The 24,711-nt window shown below is 41.8% G+C and overlaps 1 protein-coding gene across 4 annotated transcripts in view; it reads right to left on the reverse strand.

Annotated features, from left to right (window-relative positions):
- Positions 1–24,711, reverse strand: part of EXOC6 (exocyst complex component 6) — a 121,702-nt gene that overhangs the window by 13,111 nt on the left and 83,880 nt on the right. For all 4 annotated transcript variants that reach the window (XM_060241336.1, XM_060241335.1, XM_060241337.1 and 1 more), the window contains one exon: positions 24,345–24,418. In XM_060241336.1, coding sequence (XP_060097319.1) covers positions 24,345–24,418 — 74 coding nt within the window. The remainder of the gene's footprint in view (positions 1–24,344; positions 24,419–24,711) is intronic.

Genomic DNA, 24,711 nt, shown 5'->3' on the forward strand with positions numbered 1-24,711 from the left:
CAGGAGAACTGTGATTTTCTTGCAGTAGTTTTTGTTGTGTGATCTGCAGAGATGTGGATAATCCTGAAGACTGGATCAGAAACCTGACTGGAACAGTAATGATTGTTCTAGTATGAAATCTAGTTATCTAATGCTTGTTTTGGTATGAAAGAGAGAGAGGTTAGGCTCAGTCCTGTTTCCAAGGCATTAAGTGAAAGGTCTAGTGATGTATCACTTTCTCTGGGAAATTCAAGGGGGGGGCAATTTCCCATAAGAAATCTGAGGCATACAACATTCTGTTTTTCAGTTAACTATATTTAACTTGCTACTAAGTGTACTCTAAGACAGCATGCAGCCTCAGGGCTACTTCTAAGAATATGCAATTAGGAACAAGCTGTCAGTTTGGCATATTTGCAATTTCTAAGTGCAGTTCCCATATTCAATAGGTACAGCAGTCTTCTGGGTAAATTAGATGAGAACTTCAGAAATGCTATAGTTTCTATGCATAATAGGCTGGCTTTCTTTATTGTAAAATTCCTCATATTTCCCTATGTTTGGAAAATATATCAGTATTTTACTCCCCAAAATTTTCTTATTCCATGACATTTTCAGTCTTTATTAAAATAATATCTAACAAGCCCCAGGATGAAAAAGAAATAATAAAGTGTTATTTGATGCTACACATTAAAAGACGGCGGTGTGAGGCTTGGGGTGAGGTAGAGATTCAAGCCTTGGATCAAACCACCATTTTTAAAATTTTGCTTGTTTCTAACACATGAATGCCTGAGAATTTATTTTCACTGCCCAATAATGAGTTAATTCCTACTTTTTGGAGCCTCAAGGAGCTAGGGCAGAAGCCAGCACCCTATCAAAAGAACAAAAGGATATGTGGGAAGACACTTATGTGAGGAATTCGCATGTAGCTGACCCCACCATACATGCCCCACTATTTGAACCTAATTCAAATCTTCAAATAACCAACTCAGCGATTTTGCTGCAAGATAAAAAGGAGGCATTTAGTCAACTCAATTTGAGTAACCTTTGTGCTTCAGGATATCCCTTCCTGTGATTAGTTTCTTTCAATCTCACTTGGAAAATGTGTGTGTGTGTGTGAGAGAGAGATGTGTGCATGAATCTAGTTCAGATGATCCATTACCTATTGCTGTCACAAAGATTTTGAATGAACTTTCCAGTTATTCTTCAGATTCAGGTCATCTGAGAGCTAGTGTGGGATAATGGTTAGAGTGTCAGGTGTCTAGGAGTTGGTAGACTCAGGTTCAAATCCCTACTCTGCCATGGAAACTTTCTGAAGGACCTTGGGCCAGTTACTCCCTCTCAGCCTAGCCTAACTCACAGGTTGCTGTGAGGATGAAACAGAAGAGAGGAGAATGAAGTAAACCACTTGTAAACCATAGAGGAAAAAAGTGGTATATAAATGAACCATGTATCAATGTTGAATTTAATTGATAAGCAAGGGTGTAATGCCTATGTCAGCGGCCATGTTCATTGAAGTCTTACTGGCTGGATCTCTCTAGTGCGTTCAAGATCTATGTGCATTCCATTCCATGTAGATGCTTTATTGACGAAGAAGAGCCTCCCCCATCAATCAGTGGGGAAAACAAACCAAGACAGAAAGATTTGGGGCTTATTAATGATCAGACTCTCAACTAACTGAATTAGGGGGGGGGGGGGTTTGGTATTTTTGTATTTGTGTGTGTGTGACCTGGAAGTCATGGCAACCTATGGTGACTGACCCTTACTAGGGGCCTGGAGAATATTCAGGGAGGTGGCTGAATAAAGCCTGCTCCTACCTCCTGACTCCTGGTATTCCAAGGAGGTCTCCCATCCAAGTACTTGCCAGGGTTGGCCTTGCTTAGCTTCCAAGACCTGATGAGATCAGGCTTGCCTGGGCTATCCAGGTCAGGGCCTTTTTTTTTTAAGGACATAGAAGCCAGAAAAACACCTGCAGATTAATTCCAGTTAACAGAATTGGTAAGTGGGTTTGGACTGCATGCAGAAAATGCAATGAAAATTGCCAATGTTAGCATGTCAGCCATAACACGGTTTTTTAATAGTAGAGGCAATCAATTTGTGCCAACAGACATAAAGATCTTTAAGACTAAAGTGATTCCACAATTACTTTATGGTATCCCAATCTGGATCCGTGCTTTTGACCTGTACATTACAAACATCCCGTACAGCAAAGAGACAATTTGCCTTCAATTAGTTATTTACTGCACCAACTGAATTATTGTTGACATAAGGACTACTACATATTTTCCTTTGCTTGCAGCCTTTTATAATGGACTTGTGTGTTCTGTCTGGCATCAGAAAGACATTTGATAAACTCGTGGTGTTATATTTTTCAATTAGTGGGCTTCATTTTTGGTTTTTACCAGCCAGACACACCCTGGTCCACTGAGGCCAGCAAAGAAGTCTCAACAGGATTCCAGCATAGTTTGGAAAAAAAATTCTCCCCCCTCCCCCAACCCAATAACGTTTTTGGGGAAAAAAATTAACCAATTAAGAGTTTTTGAAAACTGGAAAGCTTGCACACTATATTATGCTATTTTGCTTGGTCTTAATAAAAAGGCATTACATGGGTTTTCTTTTTGGATATTTGCACAACTTTCCTTGAACCTGAAATTGTACCATATGCTAAACAGCTTATTAACCTGTAATCAACCAGATACTCCTAGCCCTGACTGCATGTGTAATTACCTTTTCAGCACAATTTGCCTGATAAACATGTCAGAACACTTGCCGCTTAGTCTGTTTCAACAGGTAAACGCTGCCTTTCCACAGCCTTAGGGCATAATTAACAGAGGGAGGGAAAGACACACACACACAGAGAAGCTGATTCAACGAAGCAGGAGTTCACAGCATGCAACCTGCCAAGGCCTATTTCATGGCTCGCCATGCTTGCCTGAGCACTTATTGAGTTCCAGCCTGCTGTGACAGGGCAAGGATGGCAAACTCTGAAGAACAACTTTTTGAATGAGGACTGCCACATGAACTTCAGGGAGGGACAGGCCGAGTACTATACTGAACACTTTCAGAGGAGAGTAGTGGTCTACAAAATTCAGGAGGGACAGGCTGAGGCCTATACTGAACACTTTCAGCGGGGAATAGTGGTCTACAAAATTCAGTAGCACCTTAAGGACCAACATCTTCCAGGGTATAAACTTTCAGGAGTGAAGAAACCTCACATGGCAGGCATCTCTTTAACTGGGCCATTAGGAATGATAACAGGAGAGAATCAAGTAGAAAATTTACCTATCTGGCATTCTGATCTTAAACACAGTTATGTTTTCATCATATCACACTCATTTGCCCTATGTTAATTAACTGGAAGCAACTAACTGCTGCTTCCTATATTCTTAAACGTTTTATGGCATACGTAAAATTTATTCTATATCTAACTGTGTATGTGAAAGAATAGCTAGAGTGCATTAAGGGGTAACTAATACATACAAGCCCTGATAGCTCAGGATAGTCCGATCTCGTCAGATCTCAGAAGCCAAGCAGGGTGGGCCCTGGTTAATATTTGGAAGGAAGACTACCAAAGAATGCCAGGGTTGTGACGCAGAGGCAGGCAATGGCAAACCACCTCTGAACATCTCATCTTGAAAACCCCATGGGGTTGCCATGTCAGCTATGACTTGATGGCAAAAAACCACAACAACATACTAAGCAATCTTGACTATGTGTGTGTATTTGAGCATCACTGCGATCCAGTGCACAGTTGTCAGAAAATAGGAGCCCTTGGAGTAGATCGAACTTTATTTTCCAGGAAATATGTTTAGGGTAAGCATGCTATTTTCTTTGGCAGGTAACTGGGACTCATCAAAATTGAGAAGATTTTGGCTGCAGCCCAACAAAGCTTGTAAAGTGTATAGCCCTTCACTATGGGGAGTGCGAAAAGAAATCCCTACCTGACCTCTGGATAACCCAAACAGGAGATTAGCCCATTTCCAAGCAAAGTAAGTTGTCACACTGTTAGGCCAATTGCTTCCATTGACATTTTGCATAAACATCTTACGCAGGGTGATCAGAAAGGACTGTTATGCCATTAACTTTTTTTTTACTCCCTTCTTTCTTTCATTCTTTCTTTCTAATACCTAAGCTTTACAGAATAAAGGCCTTTCTGAATTAGGGATAACAAAAGGGTCAAAGGGTCACAAACATTCTTTTAAGTAAGTACAAATCTAAAAAAAAGTTTAAATTCATTGGAAAGTGCAAATTAGAACTTTTTAGTACAAAACTGTGCATAGCCCTAGATTGCTGAAAGAACCCATCAATTCAGCTTACTCTAATTTGGATGACATGAATACTTATGTCAAAAACTTTAGGTTACCTTAGACTGCATTTTTATTATTTACTTTCAAATATTCCAAACTATTCACCTCCCAAACGTAACACACACACATCACTACAAAACTGAAGATTCATGGTTCTCCTAATCGCTTTAAACAGATAAACTGACACATTCAATGTCTCATGAAATATTACCCTAAGCACAAGTTTTAAAAAATTAAATCCCGCAGATAGTATTTTTTAAAACAAACTCAAACAAATCCCCTGAAGACAGTATTAAAAAAACCCACCTTGAACAAATCTTCAATTACTTACACAGTATGCATGCGGTATACACAATATTTTATAATTTTGTTAGCTTTATTTTGGCTTTGATTAGAGATGTAAACAATCTCTTTTAATGATATGAAAGCCGCCTGCTGAGAACTGTATATTACTGCTAATTACTTAATTCTTTGAAATTCAGATATAATTTTAAATTAAAATATTTAAAAAGCTGCATGGTTTCTCCTAATTAGTAACCGCTGCTCAGCCAATGTAAACTGTACTTCTCAACTTTAATGATTTTATGTGTGTGTACATTAAAATATATATGTCACAATTATGCCTAGCATCCATTATGCTGATAAAGAAAATCTCTGTTTCAATATAAAATATTTCAGATTTGTTGCCAAACCCATTAATAACCAAATCTCCACTTCAAACACTGAACAAGCAAATACTCCAAAATTAAGTCAATGTGAGAAAAAAAACCCTGCAACTTAGCACCAAAGTGAAATATATTGAAGTCAAACCACCACTATAACAGTCTTTAAAATGCCTTATGGGCTTTGTGCATTTAGGCTTCTAAGTGCTGTGATTAAGTATCTGAAATGATTCCTTAAAAACTTTGCTTTGCACTGTAAATCAGCTGAAGACTAATCTGCCTTTCCATTCTGCATGATGAGGCATTTGTGCATTCCAAAAGCATATTCCTTTGCCAACAGGAGGTGATCTAATAGACACACAGCTGTTCTTTGTCTCTTATGCCCCAGAACAACAGGGGCTGTCCATGTCATGCATTACACCAGCCAGCTGGGCATGAGAACTGTGCTCAAGGATTGGACCAGGGAATCCATGAATGACGTTGTCTTCCTTTGGAAGTCCGTTGTTGGCTTGCTACTTTGGAGGGTGTCCTGATCTTTGAGGGACTTTGGGCGGCATGTCTGTGGCTGCCTTGTGCCGTGCTGATCACCATTCACTACACACTGGACAAAATTCTCAATGCAATCTTCAGTCACTGTGTCATTGTATGACAGCCCACGCTGCACAAAACAAGTTCAAATATATAGTTGGGAAGCATTCTGTTAATGCATGTGTCTTTACAGGACAGCATTTGTAAGATGCATTTTGCCAAACAGAGTTAGACAAAACATGTGCCATCAATTTGACTAACAACAATCTTCAGACACACTACTGAGGGCAATACTAAGACTGAGTTATAATTAAAGGTGAGTCACATTCAAAGATGATATTCAAAGTTATTTCAAAGGTGATAAAAAGCAGCTTGCTTTGAGCATCAGATTCTGGAAAGGGTACTTTTTCCTGCTTCCAGCCTGAATTTGAGGGATTTCCCAAACACTAAAAAAAAAAAAAAAGCTTAGGGCTCTTTCTTCTCTTTTGCATGACGCTTTATTCACTTATCTGGCTCACAGAGGATGGGCTATCACAGGAGGAGGTAGATGTCAGCATATAAGCAATGCTAGAACGTTTTGCTTAGCACTCAGAGCTGGTTCTTTGCCCAGCAACCAAGAGGACTCACTGAGGCAATGGCTATACTACTGGGGCTGGAAACAAGAGAGAAGACAGCAGGCTTGGCTTACACCTGCCATTGCCTTTTAGACCCATGCAGCTGCCAGGTGGCTCCCTTGAGGTGTGGCTGCATCTCTGGAACAAGATGCTTGCTCATACTGTATCTGCCCAAGTACAACACTCCTCTCTTCTCCCTCTGTTACTGGCACAACCAACACCTTGATTACATTTTTTTTTGGTACTTGGGCCAAGAGGGTTGTACATCCCAATAGTGATGTACAAAAATGCTGTGCTAAGAAAGAAAGCTTTTCTTTGCAACAATAGGGTTTTTGGTGACTCTTTCTTAACTAAAGGGAGCTCTCTTAAACTGAGCTATTAAAAGCTGTAAATAAAAATACTATATTTTTTATTTTTTAAGGTGTTGCGAAATGTGGATGGAAGCCCACCATCTTTTAAAAGCTAACTAAAGTTGACAAGGCATGTTGTGTGTGAGTGCACAGGTATGTTCCTTTACTGTTCATATAAGGTACTGCTTGAAGGGCTCTCATGTTCCAAGGAAAGTACCTAGTTTTCAAAGTTTTTACAAAAATTAATAAAACATAAGTTTAAAAAAGGACTCACAATAGAATGGGCATTGGGGAGAAGTTGCATCACCTCATAACTTATCGCAGAAACTAGCTAACATTCCTACATGTTCCATGGCAGAGCCACAATTACAAACAGAATTATTCAGTATGGGTGGGTGCGACAGGAAGGGAAAGGAAAATGGCATATTATGACAGTTCCAGTGCAGTGGGAAATGATGAGTTCTCCATAAAAGAAGAGCTGCCTTGAGGATAGACAACTGGACAGCCCTGTGCTAAAATTAACAGGTGTAAGGATCATTACAAACAAGCACTAGTGTACCGAGGTCAGGTGAAATTAGAAAGTGATTTTGACTGTTGTCTAAGTCCAGCACTGGTCAGGTACAGAAGTCACTCTCTAAATTCCAAACATTCTCCCCAACCAAAGATGATTCGCAATACTGACAAGTTGTTCCACTACAACAAACACACTCAAAGCATCACATTATTTACAGCTAAAATTTGTTCTAAAGGACATATTTTTAAAATGAAAGTTCATCAAACTTTTGTTACTGGTGTCAACAGAAACGAACTTCTGAAGGCTGCACAAAATACAGAAGTGAAGAAAAAGTTCATTAACACTTATTTTATTTTTTAAAATGCTGCAGTGAAAGCCATTAAAAAACTATTTAAATGTTTTATACATTATGCTTGAACAAAAATGCTTCCTTTTAAGACATCTGTTTCAAATTGGGATCCCTATGTGAAGATATTAGCTGTCACTATAATGGGGATATAATCTCTCACACATTTGTAAATGTATATAAATATGTAAACTCAGGGGTTATGACAGCTGAACTACAGGGAATGGTTGTTTCGCTCAGGAAAAGCCAAATGTTATTTGGGTTCATTTTAATCCTTCACAACCTAAACCCTCCCAATGGGCAGCCTGTTTTTCTCAGATCTGGACCCTGAGGTAAATTCTTAGAGATGCCTGCTCTTGTTACATTCATGAGTAACCCCAAATACATATATTTTAGGATTTCAAATGAATTTAAGACTACATGCGGGGTAGAGGGAAGATATATGCGAACTGGAAGTGTATGTACAAGACTACTGGCTTTTGTCAGAGTAAGATAAGATTTGGATGCTAATCTCATTAATGTTTTTAAAGTCAAACTTTTTTTTTAGAGGAGGTGCCTAAACAGTAGTGAGGATAGCAAGATTAAGTACAGCAAGCATCCTTTTATACCTTTGGCAAATGTGAATTCAGACACAAAGAAATTCAGTTTCACTGTTAATGCCTACTTTCTCATCATTAAAGAGTAAATAGGAACAGTGGCAAATGAACTGTCTTTTTGAGTTTACAGCTTGAAAAGGAGCCGTCTGGCAGACGCTCAAGTCTCCAAAGGGCAAGGGTTCTGGCCAGGCTGTTCTTGCGTAGCCCATTTACCCTGAACACAGAGTCCTTTTAGACAAAACGACAAACAACAGCAATGGTAAAAGTTGGGTGGATTAGAAGCTGTACATCATTCAGATTGTTAGGTTGTTCAAAATTTACTATGGAAGGAGCACACAGAGGTTACACAAGCAAACCACAAGCATATTTCATTATCTTGGTCCAAGAACATCGAAAAAACTGTCTGAAAAAATATGCTGCCGCAAGTTACATCTCTATTTAATTTTTGGTTCTCATTTTTTTAAATGGTTAAACTGAGAATTGTATCTGTAAAAATTACTGTAAGGTCCATTTAAATGCTGTAGTATGTTTAAAGACCAATTCTTCTTTTTAAATACTTATGGGAATTGGTTTCTTTACTACAGTTATGGAAGAACTGTTTATTTTTGTTCCAGAACTCCAAATGTACTTAATTATTAACTTGTATCACTAAAAGGAAACACAAACAGCCTATGGTGACAAAATATTTAGCAACACTTAGGAAATAGTAAATTCTACTTTTGGTTAAGTTTCTTACTACAGAGATTTCAGGTCCTTCCAAGTCTATTTTTGTACAGTGTGTACAACTCTTAGTCCAAATACGTAACAGTCCTGTTTTCTTGTACAAAAGTTAGTTCATTTCAATTTGATTCGTGTATTCTTCCTGCAAAAAAGACACTGTTCTCTGTGTAACTGCTAATTTGTATATATCAATTTATGTGCAATAAAGGTATTAAGATTTTCATGTTCATTATTTTCAAAAGGGAAAAAAATACTTTTTGGGAGAGTCATTTTACAAGAAACTAGGAGCTATGGCAGTGTCTGAGCCATGACATGCGTGTCAAAATACGTCTGCTTGCACTAGGGTTTCCCCCCACCCTGAGTAAAAGTGTTCTCCTTCCTCCCAGAAAAAAAATCATTTTTAACATAAATTCAGAGCAACCAGGAACACAGAAGCAAAGCTTTCAAATTTGAAGGCTTAAGTACTGACTACTTTGAGACATGGAGAAGGGAGAAAGAAGAAATAAAACACAAGTTGTTGAGGCAACAGAGCTATCCATGAAGACAACACAAGATGCTCTACTCAAAATGTCTGTCATCAGAATGCCACATAACATTCTTCAGATTTCTTCACACTTCTTTTACCACTCACTTTTCACTGGTATTAAGAGCATAATAATTATTTTTATGATATTTTATCTGTTAATTTCCATGCTAATTAACATTCATGGAAACTAGTTTCTTACTCAACATCTATGCTTTCTGCTGGCCCTCCAGGATTACTGGTTGGCCATTGTATCAAACAGATTGCTGGACTAGAGGGAACACTGCTGATCCAGTTCAACAGAACTCTTATATTCTGTAGTAAAATTACTCATGCTAAGCTACAAATCTCTTAAACTGCACAAAGCAGGAAAACCAGTGGTCCCAACCTCAAGATTTGAAAGCAGTATCAATCCTTGATGAGACAACAACAGATTGTCCCTTAAGAGTTGCAAATCTCAAATTTCTCTGACTATGTATCAATAGATCTAATTCTCAATGTGGCCAAATCTGTGAATTTTTAAATCTAGAGACTGAAGACAGGTCTTCCTACAAATCTAAGAAAAGCCTCACACTGGCAGAAAAGTCTAGGATCTTAAAAACACACATACATATATTGGGACATTAACCTGCCCTCCAAATAATAGAAGCAGTTTTAAAAACAAACACCTTCTATGACTGCTGCTAGGAAACCACAACAGTACTACCAGCCTTCATGCTAGGGCTATCAACAGTGACTTAGGAAATTCTTGGAAATTTGGGGGTGATGGTGGAGTTTGGGGTGGGGGTGGGGGGAGCTCAGCAGAGATGTTATCCCATGCAGACCATCCACCAAAGCTGCAATTTCTTCCTGGGAAATTAGTCTCTGCAGTCTACAACAACAACAACAACTTTTATTTGTATCCCGCCCTCCCCGCCGGAGCAGGCTCAGGGCGGCTAACAACATGATTCATACATTGATTATACAAAATTGAATAAAACTACATTTAACAGTTTAATTAAAATTCTGGTTAAATTTTAAAATTAATAAAAAGTGCTAATGCTATGTTTACTTTTATGATGGCGGTTTTCTTAACAATTTCCTTCTTCAGCGAAAGCCAATCGGAAGAGGATGGTCTTACAGGCCCTGCGGAACTGTTCAAGGAGTCTAGAGATCAATTGTAATTATCAGAGAACTCCAGGCTGTACCTGGAGGTTGGCAATTGTACTTCAAGCCTTGGTTTCTATTAGGAAGAGAATCTTACCTTCCAATACTACAAAGGGCAGAGTTTTAATTACTAGTCAACAATCTTGAATAGGCTGGCACTGGCCTGAATCCTCTGGCCATCATGGCTAGCAAAAGGGGCTGGAGGAATAGTACAGAAGGTACAGCAGAACTACCCAATACCTGTTCAACTCTGAGAACAAGGTGAACTATTCAATACCAAGTCTTAAATCACAGTGTTCCACCAATATATGCAGGTGAACTGCCACTTTTATAGCCGTCGGCAACTCACAGAAAGTAATTTTAACATCACTACCCTACTGTTCTACTACAATCATACTATGGTCAATAATTATTACCTGCATTTCAATTCAGTTATTTATATTCACTGTCTTCTCTATGTAGCACTCTTTCCTCTACCGAAACAGCATTCCAATTTATCCATGTGGCTGCTGATTTTAATTTTATCCATACCTTTGAGATCAATGTGAACTTGGGAGGCTTTTTGGTATTTTGCCACTTAAACTAGATCACTGTTAACTTCAGTTACTTTGGCTCTTTTGACTTGTCACTGTACCCAAAGTAGAAATATGTTGCTCTAGTGATGGAGAAAGAATTTCACCATTCAAACCTGCTGTGATTTAAAGTACAGGGAGGAGGAGGGACTCTTACTACTTAGATTTGCTTTAACAGCTACTTTGAAATATCATCCATTCCCAGCAAGTAATCCTTTGCTAGCTTCTTGTGTTCCTTAAAACCATATTATTCTAACCCTTTATTGATTGACTACATCCATTATCACTTGGAAGCAGTGTTAATCCTTCAGTAATTAACACCTTCATTAAAGTAATTTGAACTGAAAAGAAGTTTAAGGTGTATTATTGGCTTAGTTAAATTAAGCTTACTGGGAATAAATTCTAGATCATTTGAACTTTCAACTTCTTTCACCTGAGTATTTCTAGTTCGGCAATGATATATTGGCGGCGGGGGGGGGGGGAGAGAATGGATCAAACTTCATAGAACAAGCTTCATTAACTGTAAACTTTAATCTCTTCAAATTGTTGATGATTTAGGCCGCTTTTCTGAGTTTTCTAAAACGGAAAGGGCAAATGAGATGAAAGACACCAAGAGATCAAAGGTTGACTAGTCTTTTTAAAGACACAAACCTGGTTCTCTGGACAAGGGAAACAGAGCTGATCTGCTCTGTTTGGACTACAGCGAGATAGCTGATAGACTATTACACAGGAAATAATTACTTAAATGGGAAAATAGGTATCATACAATAGGAAGGGAGAACAGACTAGAAGTCAGTAACAATGGAACAAATACCATAATTGGTGAAAAATAGTAGGCGAAAAACCTTTTTGAAGAACGTAACAACAGTAAGTATATGAGTGCAATGCCTAGCAAACGTGAACTGAGCTAGGGAAATATAGCATTCACAATTTAAAAGAACATGCCAAAATTCATCAGTTCGCTCCTTATTTGTTGTGGTTTCAGTTCAGTATTTCTCTCCTCCTTCCAAGCCACAAGCCAATTTGTTTGGGGTGCAGAAGAAAAAGGAGAAGGCTCATAACTCAGAAAGTAAAAGCCACAAGCATATACAAAGGAACTTACACTACAGCTTCAGTGAATATCTATATGCACCCCCTCAACCAACTGGTGCGGAGTTTGGGGCTGGGGTATCACCAGTATGCTGATGACACCTAGCTATATCTGTTAATGGACGGATGCCCAGACACTATCCCACAAAACCTGGCCAAGGGCTTGGAGGCCATGGAGGGATCGCTGAAGAAGAGTTGGTTGAGATTGAATCCAACTAAGATGGAGGTTCTGTGGCTGCGGGGAGGGAGTCAGGGCTAGGGCACCAAATTCCCACCCTTAACAGTGCACCATTGCTATTGGTGCAGACTGTCAGGATTTGGGGCGTGGACTTGGATGCCCCCCCAATCTATTGGAGGTCCAGATAATGAATGTTGCTAAGTTGGTGTTTTTCCATCTGTACCAAGTTTGGCAGCTGGCCCCTTTCCTGTCTTGCCACAGTAATCCATGAAATGGTCATCTCCAGATTGGATTATTGTAACTCACTTTATGCTGGCCTGCCCTTGAGACTGATCCCGAAGCTCCAGCTGATCCAGAATGCAGCAGCACAAGCCCTGACAGAAGAGCCACAGACAGCACATATTCAACCTGTGCTGTGTTAGCTGCACTGGCTTCCAGTGGGGTACCGGGTCAGGTTCAAGGTTTTGGTACTGACCTTCAAGGCCTTAAGTGGTCTGAGATTGCCTCCACCAGTATGTCCCCCAAAGAGTGTTACGCTCTGCTGAGAACAACCAGTTGGTGATCCCCAGCCCAAAAAACATCTGGCCTTTTCTGCCCTGGCCCCAGCCTTGTGGGATTCTCTGTCAAATGACATCTGCATCCTGCAGGACCTTGTGCAGTTCTTCAGGGCATGCAAAGTGGAGATGCTCTGCCAGGCCTTTGTTTGAGGACAGTGACAGGTACCATCTTGGCTGGCACTTCCCCCCTCTCATTTATCCCCCCTATGGAATGGAGACAGTTGAAATTGGATCTATTAACACCATCTGAATTATTGCTAATTATGGAATTGTTTTAATTTGTTTTTAAACCATCAGAGATGTTGGATTATATGTTTTGTTGCTGTTGTCCATCGCTCAGAGCCCTGAGTACTCTAAGCAATTTTTAAATCCAAAGTATAAATAAATAAATAATATATATATATATTTCCACAGAAGTCAGAATGTCTGCATTCCTTTTCATGTCTATCTCATCAAGATTGTTCTGCCGAGCTATTTGTTTATGGAATAATTGTAATTGCTTTTATTAATATATGATTTTAATGTGATTTTATTTATTTTGTGCTATGCCCTGAGCCCCACAGGGGAATGGGCGGAATATAAATACATTAATAATAATATTTCTAATGTAACTGTGTTCTCTCGATGCTGCACATTCCACTCCATTTATATTCAGTACTTTATAGAAACAGCAGTTTTCCCTTCATAGATCTGAACCGATATTTCATGAAATTTCATCCATGAAATTTTTTGATCACTTCTACAAACTGACACAGTCTGTACCCAAGCAGATCATTTCTCTCCCGAAACATAAAGGTGTCTGCTAAGCTTCTCTCACTTATTTAAGTAAAGCTCTGCCATGTCATTTCTGGACAACAAAGCACCCTACTTAGTGTCCAAAACCCAAAAAAAAGCATGGTGCAGGGGAAAAGTTTCGCTCTGCCAAGAAAATGGAATAGGGATTGAGTCAAAGAATTTTTAAATAATAGCTGTTCATCACAAGAAGAACAAAATATCTCTACTTGCAACAGGAATCTCATATCATGTCCCATCTGGAGATGAACTGCTACAAACAAGTAGGCTTCGACATTCCAAGTTTAATTAAATAATGTACTATGAAACACATTTCATGGTTTATTTCCAGAGAAAAGCATTTTTCTCACTAGGTAGACTGTCAACGTGCAGGACACATGAAGGTTTTTTGGGTTTTTTAAAAAAGAAGTCTTGGCCTTTTGAAAGTAAGCCTGTGCTCAAGTTACTGAACTTTCCCTCTTGTTGTTCTGAATATGGGCTTGAAGCTCTAAGAAGTCATATGTTGTAACCATAGAACAGTACCTAAAGTCCATCCACTAAGTCATTAATAGACGAACAGAAATGATGGAATCTGGCAGAAGAACCTCTCTCATGTGTTTCTTAAAGTTTCTTAAAAGTTTTTTTCCAGGATCTTTGTTCGGATTTCTGGTGATTATAAAAGGAACACTTCCAACATGATGAAATTCCCTCACAGAAACAGCATATGGACTGACAAATTACTGTGCCGCAGAGATAGCATAAATCGAGACATTTCCTATGCAATAGGGCTTTCCACATAGGAAATGTTATCATGTCTTGAAAAAGCCCCAAGTACTTCTTCCAAATACCAAAACTTTGTAGGCAGATATCATGCATGTTACGTTTATTATTTGTGGCAGAAATTGCCAGCATGCACTGCCCCTGCTCTTGCTAATCTCATACACTGTCGTGAAATCACACAGAGGGAGTAAGCTGTTGTTGAGATAACTGGCTTCCATTAGTAAGCATGTGATTGGCAGGACGATAAAGTCTTTTCGCTCACAGGTCAGCTACTTTTTAAAAAGAGGGCAATCCTGCTGATCCATCTTTTAGCTACAGTCTCTCACTGAGTCCCAATTCTCTTGCCATTTAGCTTTGATATGGTTCAAGCTTTTCCCCTTGTATCAGTCTCTACCTGTCATCAGCTTCTCTGTACCGAACAGCAAATATCAGGAGTTTGACCTCAGGGCACAGTCCGGGTGGGCAGGTAAGACCTGACCACTGGACCTACTTCCTTATCTTTCATATCCTGCAATTCATGGAACAGTATCAAATTCAAACTAAAAAACAGAAGCATGACCTCTTATGAGAACTTTCTGAAAAAGACACTGTTGCCTTTCTAAGTAGGCTTGAAAAGAACTGTCATCTGCCCTATTCAGAAAGAAATGGATCATAAATAAAGAAGAAAGGAGTAAAGAGTGCTAAATCCTTACTAAAAGCTAAATGTCGCTTTTTATAAAGGATTCATATCACCATTATGAGCTGCTGGTAAGACAAGAAAAAGGGGGCAGATTTTTACATTCTGCCACTGAAAGCTCAATAAAATAAACCGTGTTGTACAGGATTAGCTATTATTATACTGAATGCACTACTTTTTAACTGCGCAGCTAGAACTTTCACCAGCAGACACATAAAATGTTGAAAATATTATGTCATATGTAGTACAAACACACAATTCTCTTCAGTATGTTAACTGAGAATTATCACTGCAATCTACTTCACAAAGCAGCTGAGTGAATGAGCTAAGCAAAGGTTTCAAAATCATTAAAAGAGTATCTATAGAAGTGGGATAATAATAAATGCTGTAATAAGAAAGGATTCAAAAGGTGAATCCGAACTAAAGAACAATAATATTTTTCCTGAGTTCTTGCTCCCACCTACCTAAGGGGTCTAGTATAAACAATCTCAAGTAACATTTGTGTCTAAAAAAATATTTAGGAAAAATTCTTCTAGAGTTATTCTAGAGAATAAAGGTTTGTTTTTAATGCTGGAGTAACTTTAACTTTTAAGAGAGTTTTTAAAAATGATTCAAGCTTTTGAACTACTTTTTACCAGTTATCTTATCCATACATTCATTCACACCTATCACCTCACATTTCTTGTGAACTATATTACCAAAATATTAAATCATCTTCAAGTTACAATTTATGCATATATAATAATAGCATAATTATTCCAGTTTTACAGCTGTATAAATATATTATATGCATACATTCATCACTAAGCAGCTATGCAATACACAACCTTTTGCTCATAGAAACATTAGACATCGTGATGGAATATTTGCTTTCTATGAAGTTCTCCAGAAACTACCATGCCTAGGAAAGACCGAAACCTTAACAATATTTAATCAAAACATAATTTCATCTGCATTTGCAACAGAAAGCAAAAGATTCATCTTGCTGGACCAGATCAAGGGTACATCTAGACCAGCTGTTGATGTTCAGCAGAGGCCAGTCAAATGCATTTGGAAGCACACAACAAATGATGACATGGAGCAAATAGGTACCTATGGTTTGTCCCTAACATATCAGAAGTATGCTGCCTCAAACCATGAAAGGTCTTTTCAATTATCAAGAAGAACCAATGGACCTATCTTCCAGAAGCTTCTGCAATTCCCTACTACATCTTGTAGCAACAAACCCTTTTGAGTGGGAGACTCTACATCTTCCATATCCTCTTCCCCTTCCATATCATAATTTTATAACTCTTTTTTTCTAAACTAAAATATATAGCCTCTCCAAATTTTCCCTTGTAGAGAAGATGCTTCATCTTCTTGAATTGTTCTGGGTACCATTTTCTGTACCCTTTTCAATACAATGTTATCCTTATTGAAACGACGCAGGCAGAAACATATACAATATTCCAAAATGTAGTTGCATCACAGATATTTATAATGACATTTTAATGCTTAGTATATTTTTTCTCTTGCATAATGATTTTGAACAAGTAATTAGACTTATTATTGCAGTACAAAGGTTTAAGGAGCTGTTCAGTGAAATCTTTTGTAGGACACCAAGGTCATAATCTATAGACATAGAACTGGTTTCATGTTGGGAAATTCCAGCTCCCTCATTCGTTGGGACTGGGCGAGACTGCACTGCATCAGCAACTGGATAATGAAGCCTCCGTCATCAGATTGGCTTTCCTATCGGCTCTACTCAGTGTCACCCGCCTACTGTAGACTGTGAGATGCTCCCCCAACTGCCAAAACGAACTTGCCTCAGACAGAGACACTTCTCTGCTGCTTCTCCAGTATCTTCTGCAACCTTTGGCTTTCCTGTTGGCTCTACTCAGTGTCACCTGCCCACTATAGACTGCCAAACGCTCCCCCCAGTCACCAAAATAAACTTGCCACAGATGGAGACAAATCTACACTGCTTCTCCACCATTTCCTGCGACCATCTGCGGCAAAAATTTGAACCCTTCCACTTCACAGCAAAAAAGGTGCAAAGCCGCTCTGAAGCCCAAGTTTGAGGCCTTCAGCTCCTGCAGCCTAACTCTGATGTGGCTGCCAGCAACGGCCCTCTACCCCAAGCTTACCCAAGGCCTGGCCCTGCTGGGAGTGTTTCCTGCCCTCTGGGAAGTGCTACCCAGAGTCTGTTGCTAGGCAACCCAGGTTACTTTCCTCAGTAAAGGGAGAGGCCTCAGACAAATAGAATGGCATACAGTCCACCCTCCAAAAGCAGTGATTTTCTCCAGGATGGGGAGAGAGATGTGTTGTCTGTAGTTCAAGGCACCTCAGGGTGCCTTGATGCTACTAGCAATTTCCTCCCCATGAACCACTGTTGCCAATCTCCAGGTGACGGCTGGAGCTTAACTATTCTCCAGATGACAGACCATCAGCTCCCCTGGAGGTGGGGACAGAGTGAATGCCTTCACTTGGGTGAGTGGTAAAACAGCAAGACTGGAGGCAGGGCCAGCGCTAGAGGTTCTGCAGCTAAAGACAGACTCCAGTGGGGCGCACCTCCCAGTTCCCTTGGGAAAAGGAGGTGTGTACACGCAAAGCACGATGACGTCAAAAGTGACATCAGGAAGCCTGATGGGACGAGCTGAGGCTTGTGTATCGCACTCCTAGTAGGATCGCGGTACACAAGCCCCCCACCCCTGCTGAGGCTTCTTGCTTTGCAGCAAGCCTGTTGGGGCGGGGAGAGCCGAGGCTTGGGTATCGCACTCCTGCTAGGAGCATGGTGCGCAAGCCCCCCCCCCCAGGCTTCTTGCTTTACAAGAAGCCTGATTGGGGCGGGGACAGCTGAGGCCTGCAAGGAGCGCATATGCAAGCCCGGCCCAGCTCATCAAGGGAGAGAGGGGGCACCCCCAGGCGGGGTGGCACCCTACGCCACCGCCAATCCTGCCTACTCCCACGTGCAGGCTCTGGCTGGGAGCATTAACCCAGAGGCCTTTAGTAGTTGTTGGGGAATTCCTAAGGTGTTGCTACAGGCCTCTGAGGGAGACGCCTTTCCTTCTGGGGAACCACTGTTGCCAGTCTCCAGTTGAGGGCTGGAGATCACTCAGAATTACAACTGTTCTCCAGATGGGAGATAAGCTCTCCTTGAGGTTGGGGGGGAGTGAATGCCTTTACTTGTGTGGGTGGGAAGACAGCAAGGGTGAGGGAAACTCACCCAGAGCCTCTTTCTAGAGCCCGTTGTATTTTTTCTCCACATCGGGCCTTATTCCCAGTCTCAAATAAAGCAAAGAACAGCAAAGCAAAAACCTATTCAAACCATGCTGTTAAAACTGGCTTGATCAAGTTATATAAGGAACCTATATTGCTTATACTTTCAGAGGGTAGCCATGTTGGTCTGCAGTAGAAAGAGAGCCAGGAATGGTGCCATATGACTATGGCAGAAGCAATGGATCTATTGCATGAGTCTGTGATATGCCATGCAGCATTTAATTGCAGATTTTCCAGCTTTGAAGCCCTCTGTCTGTAGGACTTTGGCCCAGCTTTGCGTTCTTCTAGAAGTGAACAAATGAATATAGCCATTCTTTCCCACAAGACTATTTCATAGTGCCCATAATGGCATTAAAGTTTGCCATGTGTAGTATTACAGCCAAAGACATATAGATTTTATGGCTAAGGCAGTCGAGCTTATGTCCCTCTCATCCAAATGTTGAATGAGGCTGAGAATATTGCTTGGCTGGGATGACCTCCATCACGATGGACTTAGCAGTAGGGTGGGCAAAAAAGAAATCACAGTCCTCCCCCAAAACCTTGTTTATGTAGTCCATTTTCTTGGCAGCAGGGGAGACCAATGTTAGCTTAGTCCAAATGGATTTGGATATGTCCAGCAATCCCTGTAACATCAGGAAAGCAATTAAGCCCATGTTGGGTAGGTGTAAAGGAACTTCAAAATGGGGTCAGACATAGTTCCGAGCAGATCACTTAGATATTCAGAGACTTTGCCATTAGATATTAAGGGACTTCTCCCAAAGGCTAGCTTTTAGCCTGGAAGTCCAGTTGATGCAAGCCTTTGGAGTGAACTACTTGCAAACAGAGCCACAGCTCAAAATAAAATCCTCCTTATCCCTCTTTGTGTGAACAGAGCAGGGTGGAAGGCAAATAGAAGGAAGAAAAGGAACAATCACCAGAGAAAAAACTGCAAGTATCAGACGACAACAACAACAACAACAACAAATTTTATTTGTATCCCGCCCTCCCCGCCGGAGCAGGCTCAGGGCGGCTAACAACATGATTCAGGGTTAAATTATACAAGTAAATAAAACTACATTAAACATTATCAGCATTTAATTAAAATCTGGTTAAGCTTTAAAATTAAATTAGTTAATTTTTAAAAGTGCTAGTGCTATGTTTACTTTTTCTGATGGCGGTTTCCTTCGCAATTTCCATTTTCATCAGGGAAGGCCAGTCTGAAGAGGAAGGTCTTGCAGGCCCTGCGGAACTGTTCTAGGTCCCGCAGGGCCCGCATTTCCTCTGGAAGTTGGTTCCATAGGCTCGGGGCTATAGAGGAGAAGGCCCGGTTACGGGTGCTTTGCAGCTTCACCTCTCTCGGTCCGGGGATAGTCAGCAGGTTTTTCCCGGCTGACCTCAGTGCTCTCTGGGGTTCATATGAGGAGAGACGGTCCCTAAGGTAGACAGGTCCTCGACCATATAGGGCTTTAAAGGTAATGACCAGCACTTTGTAATGAACCCGGTATGTAACTGGCAGCCAGTGCAGTTCGCGCAGCCCAGGCTGTATGTGCTCCCATTTAGGGAGTCCCAGCAACAGTCTAGCCGCTGCGTTCTGCACCAGCTGCAGCTTCCGGGTTCGGCACAGAGGCAGCCCCATGTAGAGGGCATTACAGTAATCCAGTCTCGAGGTGACCGTTGCATGAAGCACCATTGCCAGATCTTGGCGCTCTAGGAAGGGAGCCAACTGCTTTGCCCGCCTTAGATGGAAAAAGGCTGACTTGGCAGTGGCTGCAATCTGGGCCTCCATTGATAATGCAGGCTCCAGTAAAACTCCCAGGCTCTTAACTCGGTGCGCCGCTTTCAACGGCGCCCCGTCGAAGACCGGGAGAGGTATTTCCCCTCCCCGAGCGCCCCGACCCAGACAAAGGACTTCTGTCTTCGCTGGATTCAGTTTCAGCCTGCTCTTCCTCAACCAGGTTGCCAAATCCTGCAGGGCCCGGTCTAAATTCTCTGGGACGCAGTCAGGCCGGCCGTCCATTAGCAGATAGAGTTGGGTGTCATCTGCATATTGATGGCACCCAAGTCCATGTCTCCTGGCAATCTGGGCAAGGGGGCGCATGTAGATATTAAATAGCATTGGTGAGAGAACTGCCCCCTGAGGCACTCCACAATCCAGTGTGCGCCTCTGGGACAGCTCGCCCCCAATTGCCACCCTTTGTCCCCGATCCTCGAGGAAGGAGGCAAGCCATTGTAAGGCAGACCCCCTCACCCCTACATCGGCGAGGCGGCGGGTCAGTAGCCGATGGTCGACCGTGTCGAACGCAGCCGACAGGTCCAGCAACATCAGCACCGCCACACCGCCCCGATCCAGGTGCCGTTGGAGATCATCTACCAGGGCGACCAGTACTGTCTCCGTCCCGTAACCCGGGCGAAAGCCGGACTGGCAAGGGTCTAGGATGGAAGCGTCATCCAGAAAGCTCTGCAACTGTGACGCCACTGCCCTCTCTATAATTTTACCTAAAAATGGTAAATTAGAGACCGGTCGGTAGTTTGCCAATTCGGCCGGATCCGCTGTACTTTTTTTCAAGAGGGGACGGACCAAAGCCTCTTTTAGAGATGATGGAAAGCGCCCCTCCGAGAGGGATCTATTTATGATGTCCCGTAAAGGACATTCAAGCTCCCTCAGGCAGGATTTAATTAGCCAGGAGGGGCATGGGTCCAAATCGCAAGTTGTAGGGCGTGCAGAGGAGAGAATTCCGTCAACTTCCTCCAGGCTGAGCGGGCTGAAGTGATCCAGGATTAAATCCGAAGACAGGCACGGGGCCTCGGGCTCACATACTGTATCCAAGGTGATGGGCAGGTCCTGGCGGAGCGACGTGATTTTGTCTGCAAAAAATTTCGCAAAAGCCTCACAGCCTATTTCCAATTCTCTAACGTTTAGTCTGCCTTGGGGCAGTGTGGTTAACTGTCCAATTATTTTAAACAATTGTGCTGGGAGCGAATTTGCAGACGCAATCTTGGCCGCGAAGTACTTCTTCTTCGCGGCCTTGACTGCCACCTCATAAGACCTCATAAACGTTCTATAGGATGTTCTCGCCGCTTCGTCACGAGTGCGCCGCCACTGCCTCTCTAGTCGTCGGAGTCCTTGTTTCAACCGGCGTATTTCCAAGGTATACCAAGGAGCCAGCCTTGAACGAGGGCGCAGAGGACGTCGAGGTGCGATCTCGTTGATTGCCCCGGATAGCCGATCTTGCCAGGCATCAACCAGGGCATCAAGGGAATCGCCAGGGGGCCAAGGATCCCGGAGAGCCATTTGGAACCGTTCCGGGTCCATCAGGCTCCGCGGGCGAGCCAAAATAGGCTCTCCGCCCTTACAGGGTTGTGGTAGCGTCTCCATACGAGCCTTGAGGGCTAAGTGATCCGACCATGGTATCGTCTCCATTGCGATTTCGTTCACTTGAATCCCGGTCGCAAAGATCAGATCTAATGTGTGCCCAGCCTGATGCGTGGGAGTCGTAACAAATTGGGAGAGTCCCAGTGTCGCCATGGAAGACACTAGGTCCATCGCCTGAGTAGAGGCCGCGTCATCGGCATGGACATTGAAGTCGCCCAGGACCAGAAGCCCTGGGTACTCCAGCGCCCAGCCGGACACCGCCTCCATCAGGGATGGTAAGGCGCTGGCCGGTGCGTTAGGCGGACGGTACACCAGCCAGATCGCCAACCTCTCCCCGACATCCCACGCAAGGCCAACACACTCAATACCGTCGATCTTTGGGGCCGGGAGAGCCCGGAAGGAGTAACCCTCCCGTATGAGTACCGCCACCCCGCCACCCCGCCCGCTAATCCGGGACTGGTGAAAGACCGAGTAACCTGGGGGGGTCATCTGGGAGAGTGCCGTCGTCTCCCCCTCTTGTACCCAGGTCTCGGTCACGCAAGCCAGGTCTGTGTCCTGTCGAAGCAGGAAGTCCCTAATGGTTTCGGTCTTATTATTTATAGACCTGGCGTTGCATAACACCAATTTCTCTTGGTCCCACTACTTGTCACCGTCGGGATGGGAAGTAGACTAGAAGGGGGCCGAGCACTGTTTTGTCTCAGCCTCCTTCTCTCACATCTCCGTCTATTCCCACCGTCATATCTTCCCCTCCCCAGGAGCACTGGGATCCCCTGACCTGACATCCCGACCTATTCTCCCAATGATAGTATTCCACTGACTAGTTGGTATTGATACACAGCATAGATCTCCTGCCCACCTTCGTCCTCTGTTCCCAGTTATCTAGTTCACCATAATCTTCCAATTTGATTAGTAAATAATAATTCCTACTTAGCACTATAATAAAGTCTAATTCCTAACTAATCTAAAGTGCTAACGTGAATAAATAATCAATTGAATTAATTAATTCTATATGCATTTAAAAACATAAATACATAATAAATCCAGTTTCTAATCAATTTAATAAATCCAGTTTCTAATCAATTTAAATCTAATTCATTCTTAATAATAATTCTAGTGGTGATCTATAGTCCGTGGGCAGTGGGGATAAAAGTTGGAGGTGAGGTAGGGTTTAGTTCTTAAAGTGCTGGTGGTTGGTATAAGTATTCAAAATCGAATGTCTAGGTTTTAGGCGTCTTTGGTGCTTCGTGGCGGCTCTTAAAGTGCAGGTGCTGTTTTCTAGTATAGGGACCGTTTTAAGCACAGTTCTTAATATAGTTCTCAGAGGCATGGGTGAGAGAGCTTCTCGGTTGATGACCTTGTCGCGGGTGGGGGGGGGGCGGGGGGGTGTGGGAGCGTGAAGGAGGCGAGGGGGGAAAGCCAAAAGAAAAAGGGGAGAAGGGGGGACGAAGGCAGAGACCAGGGTGTCCACCGGGACCAGACGAGAGCAAAGATGTCCAATCTCCATGGCGACAAAGAAAGGAGTAAGGGAAGGAGTACTCACCCCACCCCCTCACGTGTTGGCTGAACAGGAAGGAGCCGGCCAATGAGGGGAGGGGGCTGAGCACTCCAAAAGTTCTAGAGAGCTTTAGAAAAAAGATCTCCATGGTAGATCTTCTGAGCAAATAGGGTCTCGTGTGTGCCTGCACAGAAGTCACAAAGATGAACGGCCAGATTCAAGTCCAGTAACACTTTAGAGACTCAAATCTAGCTCTATATTGTTGATAATGGATAAATATGTAAAATATCTAAAAACAAAAAACACAATACACTTACACCAAAGGGATTTGTGGAAGTTATTTACTTAGTAAGATCATGAGGTTTTAAAGTTCAGACCCTAAATATGCAAACTTACTAGCTTTACAATCCCAACTAGTCTGAATGATAACTTCATAGTGTGCATTTGTTACTAAATGAATGGAAAAACAACCTGAAAAGTCCCATTAGCATTCTATAGTAATAAAAATGACCATAATTGGTAAATAAAAGCAAAGTGTCACTCATCCATTATTCCCCTTTCCTTTTTTGCCTTCTCTACCAACAGCCTCTGCTGCAAGTACATTAAATACAGTCATGAATGAAGGGACTGTTCCCATAATAAGAATGAAAGCACCCAAACAAACTTGTGTAATACTGACTAAAATGAATGGTTTTGAACCAAAATGAAAATACAATTGTTGCATACTTTTGATGGATCAATTACAAATTAAGCCTGCTTGTGCTGTTAGACACAGCAAAACAAATCAGCCATAATGGTACAAAAACACAGAAGCAAACTCCATTTTTTTAAAAATTTAGAAATATTACATCCAACTGATACTGGGATACAGAAGGTAGAAATAACTGATTCAGAGTGAGGGAGAGAGAAAGGGAGAACACCACACATATTTATCTTTATAATGTAGACTGTCGAGGGAGAAATTTAATTTTTATACATCACTACAATACATCTACATTGAAAAAAGAACCTCAGCAAATGCCTGTCATAATAAACCCTGGAAATATTACTGATAATAACAGGAGGAATTTGTCTGGAATCCAAATAGCCACACTACAGCTTTCCTGGCTCCCCTTTCTAATACAGCAGTTCATGCTCATATTACACCACTCCTGAGAATCAAGGACCCACCACAACTGTATGCAATGTAATTGAGGGAAACAGCTCATGACTCAGCCAGCCCTGCTCATCACTCCTACTGGTCACAGGGCTCTCAGGATCCTACCTCAAGAACCAAATACTAGGCAATGATTAAATGAGATACAAATATAAGTAACAGAGTATTAGAAACATCTTACTTGTCTGAGGTCAATGAATGCTAACTGTAAGGTTTCTCCTTGGAATCCAGGTACTGGCTCAGAACTTGCAAACACTGTAAAACAAGCAAGTAAACAATAAATGGTTGATTTTATATGAGTCAGAAGTCAAAAGCTAATTCCTTTCCCACTATAGTATAGGGTACCATCACATATTTGGTTACTGGCACTTTAAGGACAATCTCCTAGGTGAAAAATAATAGTATTCACTGATATGCATCCCAGTGTTTTGGTACTGGGCATGGCACAAGAGATCACGTGTTCCAACAGTACCATGAAATAACTTTGTGGAGGAAGGGAGTTACCTGAAAGTGAATGTTAACTCAAATATTCTGAACAATACCAATTC

This window comes from Heteronotia binoei, chromosome 6 (assembly GCF_032191835.1).
Source record: "Heteronotia binoei isolate CCM8104 ecotype False Entrance Well chromosome 6, APGP_CSIRO_Hbin_v1, whole genome shotgun sequence".
NCBI lineage: Eukaryota > Metazoa > Chordata > Lepidosauria > Squamata > Gekkonidae > Heteronotia > Heteronotia binoei.